This window comes from Rhipicephalus microplus, chromosome 2, assembly GCF_043290135.1.
Source record: "Rhipicephalus microplus isolate Deutch F79 chromosome 2, USDA_Rmic, whole genome shotgun sequence".
In the NCBI taxonomy this organism is placed as follows: Eukaryota; Metazoa; Arthropoda; class Arachnida; order Ixodida; family Ixodidae; genus Rhipicephalus; species Rhipicephalus microplus.
This window is the reverse complement of record NC_134701.1, coordinates 280,519,057-280,531,690: the sequence shown is the minus strand read 5'-3', so window position 1 is coordinate 280,531,690 and position 12,634 is coordinate 280,519,057. Positions and strand designations below refer to the sequence as shown.

Below are 12,634 nucleotides of genomic sequence, written 5' to 3'. Positions count from 1 at the left end.
AATTTAATTCGTGGGTGCACCCTTTTTGCGGCAAGCGATTCAATTATAGAGGTTGTGGTTTATCTGTGGGTAATAGTTCAAAAACTTACATGAACGTCGTACCATCCCATGCCGTTATTACAGTCAATGTTCTCCTGTTCCATTTGAAGGGCGTTCATGATTTTTGTTAAGTACATTGTTGGACTGCATTGATGGTCGTTGTCCTGACCCACAGCCAAGGAGCTATCATTGTTTATTGACAACAGCTTACTGGATGCGGCATAAAAATAGTTCCTTCCTCTACTGTTTTGACTAGTGCTTTCTTACGCTACCCGTCTTTCCCAATTCCCGTACTGAAAAGCAGGCGCCGTAAACGCAGCATGAATTTGGCATTATCGTTTCGTTGGACAAGAAGCGGTACTGGAGTACAAATCTAAAACAATTTTTATTTCTCAACCGCTACGATATTTGCGCTGGGTCGGCCCTGTGGGGCCATTGCCCTCACATTGAGGACGAGTGCAGACGCACAGTGCAAACCTAAAATGCGTGAAGACGCCGCCGCAAATACTCCAGGGATTTGACCTTTGGGTAGGCATTGTGCACAAGGGCTCGTATGTCCGATCCTGTGGAAAGCGATCAAACAGAGCCAGTGTTTGCCGATTCGCGCTGAGAATACCCGCACTTCACTACTCTTTGAGGGAAAACGGATGCAGCCGAAACATTTTTCAGTGGATAGCCCACGGCGGCACATGTTTGCACAGCTTGAACCTTAGCAAGTAGTACTGATTATATGTAGTTATTCTTGCGTCAAACTAGTATACGTCGTGCTTTTCTGATTATACGTATATGTATGAGCTGCCGTCACACGATTTTTTGTCGCGGAGCGAGCTTAAGCCTCTCCGAATTGTTCATGCGCGAACGGTGACAATACATTCAAGAAGGACCACGCCAGATAAAAAAACAGAAGAATAGGAAGAAGGAAACGTCCATCATGCATCGGTTGACAACAGCTTAAGACTCACCCGATAAAGATAATCTCTTAGCTTGATTCGAGCTCCCTATCAAGAACTGCAAAAAATCACGACTCAAGTGGTTTTCGAAGAAATAAGAAGGTGATGATGAGGACCTTGCGTGAAAACTGCTCCTTCTTCCTTTCCACAATCGTATTCTTTTTGTTTCCTGATCCTTTAATTAAGATGAAAGGGGGAAGTGAGCCCCCTGCCTCCATAATTGACACCTCTAGACTGGGTAGCCAACCGAGCCAAGCTTGGTTAACCTCCCTGCCTTTCCTCTCTATTTATCTCTCTCTCTAGACTGGACTATGACTGAGTGTGCGCGCGTGTGCCGCTGAATGTGCTGTGTTTATCTCTCTTCCCTCTCTGCTCTCTTTCATCTCCCCCTCTCCCTCCCGTGCGCAGGGTAGCAAACCGGCTGCCTATAGGCTAGTTAATCTCCCTGCCATTCTTCTGCTTCTATTTCTTTCCTTCCTTCCTTCCTTCTAGCCTTTTTGCACTATACGCATATGTCATCAGCTGCGCATAAATTTTGCGCTTATTAATTTATTATCGTGTATTATATTGATCATATGGTGGTTATAGAACCTTAAAATTCAACCAATAATTGTCTTACGCTGAAGAGCTGTGAACTGCTTACCATTTTTCTGGTTCACTTTTCTCGATTTCACCTTTCTTCGTATCTACTGGGCCCTTCTTTCCCGGCGTCACAATTCTTCTGGCATTTTCTTACTTCCCACAACAGAGCCCCCGACTGCCCCTGTGATCCGAGACGGGAGTGGCGTTGTACTTCACAGTGTCACCGCACCTTATGACGAAGGCGTCAGCATGCATATCGTATGCGAGGTGCGCGGAGGTAAGCCGTTTCTTGTATTTCAAGCGTCATATTGTTAATTTCATGTTACTGCGTGTTTTTTGTTGTTGTCGTCTTATTTTGATGATTTTCCGCGTGTTATACACGAGTGCATATGCATGATGAGTATGAGGGCCGTTGTCATGAAAGAATTAAAGCCGTGGTTGTAATACAAACAATTGTCCAAAAGTAAGACATTCGTGTTGCCTGAGCATACCAGAAATTTCTCGTACCTCATTAGCTTGATTGATTAATTATTTATTGAAAGCAGGAGTATCACATACATTGATAAGATCATTTATTATAGTGCAGAACAGTGGAATTTGAAGACGCATTGGTGGTTGTTTATTAGGGTGCTTTATCAGTGATGAAAGTTAGCCTGCCATTCACACCGAAGCGTTGCGTGTTCAATGTACCACTCACCGAGAACGCTTTATCTACGGGAGTTGCCTGATTGATATAATAACATCGTGAGACGCGTAATAGCGGCTAATACAAGTTTTCAAGTACAAAATCACCTGTGGCTAACCACGACAAAATAGGGTATTTATGCGCAAACTTACTGTACAGTGAACCACGCCTGCTGGAAGACAATACTGTTAAACCTATGCAGAGTTCCGGATTTTTTAATCGAGATATTCTCATTAAGGAAGCCGTCAGGCATAGTAATGACATAGCGATCATACCTGACATCAATGCACTTACAACGCATGCTGTCCGTTTGTTGCTGGCGTCGCGGTTTTTTTTTTTGTCAGGCAGCGCATGTGAGGCATCAACTGTTATTCCTAATGTACCGATGCTATATATAGCCTTACTTGCCCACCAAGTAGGCATATGTACTATGGCGACAGAAAGAAATGCTAATAAGGCCTCATCAACATCGTCTGCTGTTTTCCGTTGAAGCGTTTGGAGCCGGTAGTATTAAAAAGTAGTCATTCATGATACTATTGAGAATTACTGTAGCATCTGTTTGTTTCGGCAGAAGCATTGAATGACCGGACACGTATTACTAGCTGCGAAATACCATTTATTACAGGAAATTCATCAAGGCATTGATTAACCGTTTTGCAGCAAAAACTAGCGCATTTCGTATGTAATGTTTTCTTTCGGCGAGCTCAACGCAGCACTTAAGCCGCCTTGACTGCTGCGTTTCGCTCATTCGCCCGTTTTTTGCAGCAATGTATACTGTTCAGATAAGTTGTACGGCTTACAAAGCGATTCGATAGAACGCGCCGTACACTGCTAATTTGGCGTTAATTAACGGAGACATGTGGCAGGCACCAAAAACGCTCTTTTCGGTGTGAACACACATGACAAAGGACGTTACGGAGAAGCAGCTCACGGGATCCGGACCGGACTTTCGACGTGAAGTCGTCGGTTGTACTGCTTTATGCACAAGTTCAAACAACCGCCCCCATTTTGCTCGTGCTCGTATACGTAAGAAGCTGAAGGCGCGTGGCCTTATTGCACCTACAGACCCGCCCAGCCTTCATTATTTCACAGCGCCACTACGTAATAGAAGATCGACTGATCCCGTGGTAAATTTATTCGTTCACGCTAGTGGCCAGGGGGATAACTCCTGCTCAGACGACTTATAAAGAAGCCGAGAACTGGTGTCACCACAAATGGTGTGCTTTTCGTCCGAACGACTTGGTGGAAGGAGCGGAGAAATTACATCTCAACCCCTTAATTACGTAATAGATCTTTAGACTAATCGTTAACTTGGTTTATGGTGCGAGACCAGAAATACAGACACATGGAAGGAGCAAAAGAGAAAGAAAAGACGGCGCTTCTCCTCCCTTGTGTCTGGGTTTATGGTTTTGCGCTGTAAACCAAGTTCGCGATGAATACCAACCGCGCTGGCCCAACTTGCCGATTTACTGCAAGGTCTTCCGACCTTCTATTCGCTGGCGGAAAGTATACATGCACATTTGCCCCCCAACAGAACGGAGCTCAATCCACGTCTTTGCGGAGACACGCAAGAACGTGCCATTGCCTTATAGCCAGGCAGTCCTGAAGGAGTTAGGAATACATGGCTCGAGGCGACCAAACGAAGTCATGTTTGTTCTACTATTCGTTTAAACGACGTAATGCGTGTGACCCAGCTCAGATTTTAAGTGCTCCTCGGGGCATTCTCAGCACAGAAAGATGAGGTGCCGGTGCCAAAAAAGCAGAAGGGACGCGGGTTCGGCATTGGCATGAGTCACCAACGCAAGTGGTGTTTCGTATTTCAATATAGCTAATGACCCTCTTCTATACACCCTGAATTTCTCGATGTGCTGAGTAATATTCAACGGTAATGCGAAAATTCAAAGACATGTTCAGAGTGGGTCTATGAGTGGTTTAGCGTGTGTAAAGGAGATGCTTCAGCTCTGCAGAAATATTTCTCACGACATTTTTTTTTTTAAATTTGAATTTGGAATATATCTACCAACTTAAGTCAACTGTATAATGTAAAATGAATGTCCGCCATCTAAGCCACTTTTCATATTACTTCAACAGCAGTGCACTATAATTTTTGAAAATGTACTTACTACTGAAAGCAAGCACACATAGCAGCAGATCGTGTTATCGTCCTTTTTTCTTTTCTGTGCGCGTCCCTTCAGCGGAAAAGTATGCTTTATAAACTTATCAACCCTACCAGGAGCAAGTACTCCCCTGCAATTTTTGCCAATTTCATGCACCATGCGTGTGTCCTCGCTGTTCGAAGGAGCGAAGCAGTATACGCCAAGAAATGAATGACTCTGGGGGGCCGTGCTGTGTGCATACGGGACGCGTGAATCGGGGGCAAACACCAGGTATAGCGTTCGTGCACGTGTTCACACAAAGCTGTTTTCCTCTTTGCCCAACTCTGTAACATACGTCTGTCGGATATTGACTCCGTCTTGAATATCGTACGAGCAAATAATCGCTTTGCGCACAACAGCTCCCTCGTTGATAGCGTTTGCGTTATACTTCGTCGAAATGTTTGTATCGTCGGGTATACGCTTTTCCAAATCGGCTTGCCGGGCCATAAGCTGAGAGCCACGGGTATACGCCTCGTATTTCGCAGCCAACAGCTGCTTCGTGCGGGCGTATACTCAAGACGTGGTACCCGCATAATCCACGCTTTTCTTGCAAGACGATGTTTTCAAGAACGCAGACCACTCTTAGTTCGCGCCGATCGATTACAGCTCTGGATATGTACGCTCCGCGCGCGCTTGCATAAAGCTGCGCACTTAGGCGAGGAAATATCGCACGCTGTCATTTGCAATTTCTGGGTAACGCAATAAATTTTGCAGCGACATGTCATAAGGTATTCGACATAATGTTACATAATGAAGGTATAAGTGCGATGGACCTAAGCCGTTCGGGTTTTTCGAAGTGTCTTTCATTGTGGATAATACTAAATGCTTCAGCTGTATGAATTTTCATGAAGTCTCACTATTCGCACGCTTACTGCAACGTTGTTGAAATCGTGTAAACAAACTTGTATAAGGACAGTTTATAAGATTGTATATGTTCTACTGTGACGTAGCGCTGGTAAACTGGTGCAGTGAAAGAGGCTGCAGCGCGCCTATTTTGAGCTCACTCTCGTAAGTGCTTCGAGGTACACAAAAGAACGCTCATAAAAAAACAATACAAACTACAGGACGTGAAGTGAGTATTGTAAGCGGCCTAAAGAAAAACAAAGCGGACGCTTTTGCAGCCACTTACGCATCATTTTATCCATCTGTTTACGTTGTCATTTTTAATGTGTTTTGTGTCGCACATGGTCCTTATGAAAGCGGTTCACTATGAGTTTGTCCCGTTTTTTTTTTATCCTGGATAGGAAACGTATAGTTACAAGAAAATCGGGAACTCACGTTATTCCTTCTTATCGCTCAAAAGTATATAGCACCGCTTAAAAAAGTAGAATACGCGAGTCAAGGTGGAGTGCTGAGTGAATAGACGTTATATAGCATGTGAAAGTGAACACTCGTATTATAGAGCGTCCCTTCACTTGGCGCTCTACCCTAACTATAAAATGACACTGGCAAATACACGTTTCGGTATAAATGTTCACTGCATGTGAGCGATGGTGGCGTTACTTCAGGAGAACAGCAGCAATTATTAGTTTAGCTGCGGTGCTGTTCTCAGCTAGGTCAAGGGCCCCGCCACGGTGGTCTAGTGGCTAAGGTACTCGGCTGCTGACCCGCAGGGCACGGGTTCGAATCCCGGCTGCGGCGGCTGCATTTCCGATGGAGGCGGAAATGTTGTAGGCCCGTGTGCTCATATTTGGGTGCACGTTAAAGAACCCCTTGTGGTCTAAATTTCCGGAGCCCTCCACTACGGCGTCTCTCATAATCATATAGTGGTTTTGGGACGTTAAACCCCATATATAAATCAATCAATCAATCAATCAATCAATCAGCTAGGTCAAGTGAAGGCGAGTATTTGAGCTGAGGCTTGTTTCAGAATACGGGGTAATTCGTTTTCCACTCTGAATTACGTTTCAAACACAAAGGCGACTACGTTTCGCTGTTTGTTTCTGAAAACTAAAACTGTTTTTGGAATGACGGCGCAATTTGGGGGTTGTTGTTTCGTTACCTTTTGCAGTTCACTGCGCGTTGTGACGGAGCAGTTTGCGTCGGTTTCGAGCTTGCAGACGTTGGAAGTTTCTTCTGTTTTTAGTACTGCAGCCGAGCGACCATTCTCTAGTTTGATGGCTTTGCGACGACGTTTTTAAACAGAAGCCGTCTACCTGTGTGCCTGCATTAGCTTCCAGCGGCACCAGCTTTTGCTGTCTCGCGGCTCGTGGTTCTACATGCAGCTTGACGCACTTGGCGCACCTGCGTTGCTTGTGATTCCTGGAACTTGGGAAATTATGCACATTTCCTGCAACACTCACTCGCTTTTGGAAACGGCTATAACTTCTACCTGACCGTTCACGGGAGATTAATTTTTTATTTATTTATTCAAACATACTGCGGACCAACCATTTGATTCAAGGAGGCGAATTTCTTAGCTTTGCTTTTTACTATGGACACGAAGTCTTCACGATTTAAAACATTTTTGGCAAAACGAATGTTTCCTGAAAGAATTTTTCTTCAATGTTATTGTGTCCCCTTTCAGAAATTTCGCTGGTTAAAAATGATATCTTCCAACTTGTCGAATTCGCAGCTGTCCAAGTTCATGAAGCCGAGTTAACTAGTCATTGAATCGCTGGTCTTCTTGGTCGTGCTTTCCAAACCAAAACTCGTAATGCGTTATAGGTCTAGCTTTGGTTCGCAGAACACTTGGAACTTTCGCTTCAGGTTCATCTTGTTTTTTTTTCTCCAGTTCCTAAACGAAAGCACTACTAATTGTGCACATTCACTTCTATTGGAAAAGATGGTTGCCTGTCGCTGTTTATCCTGCTGCTTTGTAGCAGCTAGTCGCGAAGAGCTCGAACTCTTGCCTTCCTGCCTTCCAGTTATGCCAAACATCTACCGTTGTGATCAGGGTTCTCGGGGTTGGTCGTAGATATAGAGTGACTGCGGTAGCCGGCTGCAGGCGCGATTGCTGCCAAGAGAAAAAAATGAATAAAAGGAAGAAACGGGGAGGTTAACCAAGAAGAACTGCTTTGCTACCCTGTGCAGAGGTGGGGAAATAAGGGTCGGAAATAGGATATGGATAAATAGATATAAAATAAATTGTAAAAAAATCACATGCACACACATGCATGGTGTTCTGATCACAGTCGTTTGGACAGGCCGGTTGAACGCAAGAAGCGGAGCAGCGCCTTCACAGCCTTCTTCGGCGACATAAAGTCCTGTCGGTAGTGCAGGATTCCTCTTACCGAAAGAGTCTAGTTGTCCAGTTCGTCTAGTGCATTGCAGAGTGACTGTCTCTGCGAGCAGTATTGTGGGCATTCACACAGAAGTGCCAAGTTGTTTCGTCACTGCCGCAATGGTCGCATGCAGCAGTGTCAGCCATTCCTATGCGCTGATCTGATGGAACTCGGATCAGCCTGTCGAGTCACCTAGCTGTGCGACGGCTCCGTCGGTTGCGTTGCTCGGTCGCTAACCATCCACTTCCGACACCATGCGGATGCGTCTGATCATGCTGCATCAGAGAGTTCAAAAAGTGGGGCAAGGAGGGGGTTGTATACTATTGTGGGCACCATGAAAGAGAACCCGCGAGAGCGGAGCAAAGTCGGCCGTTGTCACAACCAAAGTTGTAAGGGCGCTGAGGTCACACTACATACCCGGCTTCTGACCTTTAAAAAAGAAAAAACTCCCAAGCATTTCCCCGAGGGTGAACATGGTTAAGTGCGAATACACGGGGTGATGCTATGAGGGGTATTTATTAATTCGCACTATTATATTTATTAATCACACTATGGTGCCTTTATGGTGTAATGGTTCCTGGGAATCGCAATTTGATCACACGGGGGAGTTTACGTTAACTCACTGGCGAATGCCAACGGATTTTAACTTTACTCCCCCTCACGACCCGCTCTCGACGGGAGACTGAGAGAGAAGGCGGGCGCGCGAGAGAGAGGGGTGCGCGCGCAGCTGCAGCGAGCGAGGAGAGCGGAGGAGCGAGCGAAGGGGGAGGGGGTATAAGGCGCGTTACTGACACCGATATCAGCGTCGCGTCCGTGGCTTATTCGGTAGAGCGTCGCGCTGCGGCCCGCCAAGTCCTCTTTCTTTTAAAGATAGAGAGAAGACTGCGGACGCCGCCGACGGCGGTGGATGGTTTGGGGTCGCTTATAAAGTGTATTCACACTTAAAAAAAGAAACACCTGCTGTTGATTGCGTATAACGGGTTGCTATAGCCAGTACAAGGTGCATATGACAAACTGAAGTGTGGCATTGGGCTCTATGCACCTCTGCGAAAAATGCCGTCTTTTCGTTGCCTTGTGTGTGCATGGGTTACATAAATTGAGATTACAGCAAAATATGATTTCAAAAATTAAGGCAGCCGCGCACCAAGCCTGATGGAAGGCTCCTTTGTTTACCTTCAGCTTTCTCTTTCTTTTCTTTTATCCCTCTTCATTTCTTGCGCTCTCCCCATCGGCTTTTGTGCTCTTTCCTGCTCTTTCGATATTTCGCCCCCCTTTTCTCTCTCTTTTTATATCGCGCATGCTTCCTTTTAATTTTTTCCCGTTTTGATACGTGGTTTTTGCCGGCGTTATGCCATGAGCACTAGTTGTTTGTTTGTTAATGACGACAAATGATCATTATAATGGCGCTCTAAGAACACAAAGAGGAACACTTGGCGCAAGCGCACGCTCAGTATGCTACGCATGTTACGCCAGTCGACGACGACAGCGTGCGACATCCCGCGGCGTCCTGAATCGCTCCGCACTTGGAAAACGGCTAGGGTTTCGGCTGCGCGTGAGGGCTGCAACGGGCGCTGCAAAATCAGTCTGCTATTTGTGTTATATACTTTGCGCATTGCAAAAATAGACGCCTGGTGGGAGGGATAACAGTCGGCGTTGGACGGTAGCGGCAGTGCATCACGGAAACGCCTCTTCACCTAATTTTAACATCACCATCCGAGTATCTGTCCAATTCGCGTTTGAAGCTATTCGCTATACGTGCACGTATCTCACGGTATATATGCAGCAGAAGAGCTAGGGTCGGCTCCCGACCAGCTAGGCGCGCGTGCATGATTTTACGCTACGTCACAAATATCCAACACGGACTTCATATTTTCCGCACTCTCCAAGCTCCGCGTGTGCGACATGACATGTAATTGGTCTATTATTCTTGCTGGCAATATTTCGTTACGCTTCGTCGTACCGCCTTTCCTTTTGCCTGGCCACCCTCTCTCTCACTCCTCTCTCTTACGAGAAATCCCAAATTGAAAAATAGCACTTTAATACCCGCACAGAAAGCTTCTACAGTATAGTCGGGGGTCCAACCCGTGGCAACTGTACTAACGGCATTTTTTCATTGGGAGATTTAGAGTGGTCCCGAAAATCCTGCAGCAAGCACTCGAATCAAATTTGCCAGCGGCACGTAGGAATGCTCCGCTGATTACACCGGGAGCTCTTTATGAACACGTCCCGTAAAATAATTCCGGAAACTATTCCTAACTCCGCTTTGTATGTTTCCAGGACAACTTTCCTCGCAACTGAAAAGTGCGATCAAGGTTGCTCACAGAATTGAGGGAGTAGCGTGTCGTTCGTGACACATTTGCGCCTGAATCAGTGTCGTAGTGGCGGAGTAAGTGAGAGTAATCCGGCGCGAAGCGTGTTGCTCTAAAACTATCAGTGGATCACGCGAACCCACTCAAGATGTTCCAATTATATAAGAACAATATACGAATAGCGCAAAATTCTACTTCGGATTGACCAGTGAAAAACTGCATAAAGAAAGGCGTATGAACTCGGTGTCATTTTGCATTCATAGTTTTCTTAATCAAGAGTTTGTGGGCTCACTCACTAACTCACTCACTCACTTTTCACAACTTGAGTGGCATGTCTTCAGCTGTGTAGTACCGCTACGAAATTCTCTTCGAACTTAATTTATTTACTTGGTGCTGAAAGATATAGTGATGGGGCCATTAGGAGCGCCACAAATTGCTCTGCTCTTTTTTTTTTCTCTCTAACTCAACTCTTGCATTTCCTGTGCAGGTGAGCCTCAGCCGAAACTTGTCTGGTCCGGGAGTGGTTACCAACGCCTGCAGGCGAAAGAGCAGAGCATTCGCGTAGGCAACGTCACACGAAGCACTCTTTCCATAGAATCGTTAGGCAGGGAGATTCTTCTGGGCACCTTTGTTTGCAGCGTGCAAGAAATGCCAGAACCCACGAACAGTTCTTTCGTCATTGACATGAATCGTAAGTTCATTCTTGCTACGCGGTGTCCTTGAGACCTTCAGTCAACCTATGTTTGTTTTGTTTTTAAATATCACGCGAGGCGTTATAAGTTGCTATGATCAGCCTGTCTAACTTGGCGCTGCTTGGACGAATGAGACGTTGTGGCTGAGCCTACCCTGATTTGTTTTGGGTCAGCACCCCCAGAGATGTACAAAAATCGAGGACAACACGACAGCAGTACTTCGAATTTCGCGGCGCAATCGTCATCTTTCGTAAAACTCTTTGGAGATGTCCCTAAGAAGGGATGATGCAGTCAAATTGGCTTTAGTTAAGGTGGTCATCTCTGCGTTGCACCGGACAAAAAGTCAAGCGTCTTGGATCCGTGTTCGGGTGCATTTCCCACGTTCTTCGTGGTGCCTTTATGCCGCCGTTTTTCATAAACCTCGGCCTGCCTGGCGCCTCACACTGATCACTGCAACGGACCAAACAGTGGATGTGCATGTATGACCCGACGTCCTTGCGCTGTGCTGTATCATGTAGTATTTTCACCCTCGCTGTGGGACGAACGGGGCGTGCCTCTTCCCTCTCTCGTGGGTTGAGAAGGAGGCGGTGTTTCACCTTCTCTTCTTGGGGCGGAGGTAAAAACGGCAGTTTCATTGTACTGCCCTGCAAAGAATCCTGGGAAGACCAGGGCTCCCGGAAGTTCCCAACAAGCTTCCATGATGTTGCCCTTATCATGCAATCACGCTACTTTAAAAATGTAAATATTATAATTAAAAGCTACTGTTAACATTAAGCTCTAGCCTTTTCTCCCGGACATCTCCCCGAGGACGTTGGCTGGCTCCGGTCCTTTCAGCATACCCCCGACTGCATGAACTCTTGGCAGTGGTGGGTATATATATATATATATATATATATATATATATATATATATATATATATATATATATATATATATATATATATATATATATATATATATATATATATATATATATATATATATATCGTGATTATGATCATTAGATGAGTGTATTGTGATAAGTTTGTCTTCGGATGCCGTCTGCCCTAAACAAATGGAAAAACAAGAGTACACTTCCAAAAAGCTCTATTTGTCAGTCTCTATTTGTCGGCTGTGATTGGAACGTCGGCAAATAATGTTTGTTAGAAAGCGAACACCTCTTCCAAAAGAAGCGAAAATTTTAGGACCCGCTTTTCTTTGTTCGACACAATATATTATTGAAAGCTAACAAACAATGACGCCGAGGAAATTATAGGGGCTGTTATTAGTATTGATTGTAATGTAAATGCTTGTATGAAAAGATAAGCTGCCGCTGGCAGGAACGTAACCAGCGACATTCAAATAACTCGTTCGATGCACCACCAACGGGCCTATATACGGTGGTGCTCATCGCCTGTGTATATAATGGTGTATATGTGCGTGTTTAAACCTGGGAGTGGTAATAAGCGCCGCTTGTAGCCACGATGGCGTGTGTATCACTCCTGTTCTGCCTGTTGGTGTCGTGTAGCGCGTGACCTTAATAAGCGTGGATCCACACGACAGACCCAATCCGTCCTTTTCGCAGCGGACGGCTCATCACGTGACCCCAAGTCACGGTTTCTGCAATCCGTGCCAGGTCCGCGGACATCGTGGACGGAAAATGCCAAGCTCTTTTTCCCCCATCAGATTCACGCGGAATAACATAACAAATTTAGCTGAGGGCGCCACTACAAGTCTGGCAACAAGCACCAATTTTTATTTTTCTCGTTTGGTTTCGTAAATTGAGCCGACGAAGTGGCTGATCGCACCATCTAGAGAAAATAGGATTAAGGAAGCATTCGCGCATTATTATGAACCCTAAGATATGGTATAGCACTCGCGCTATCGCAGATCACCGAGCTCATGTTCTGCCAATGGCGGCACTCGCTAAGCCTACAGCTCTCAGAAAACGAGTACGGCGCCCGAAAACAGTACCGAATTCTCACGTATACGTTGCCACCGAAGCTTGAGGGCCCATA

General features: G+C 45.7%; 1 protein-coding gene across 2 annotated transcripts in view; it reads left to right on the top strand.

Moving 5' to 3' along the window:
• The window catches only part of LOC119163169 (synaptogenesis protein syg-2), a 138,180-nt gene that overhangs the window by 95,484 nt on the left and 30,062 nt on the right, over window positions 1–12,634 (top strand). For both annotated transcript variants that reach the window (XM_075882113.1, XM_075882114.1), the window contains exons 3-4: window positions 1,738–1,848; window positions 10,433–10,636. In XM_075882113.1, coding sequence (XP_075738228.1) covers window positions 1,738–1,848; window positions 10,433–10,636 — 315 coding nt within the window. The remainder of the gene's footprint in view (window positions 1–1,737; window positions 1,849–10,432; window positions 10,637–12,634) is intronic.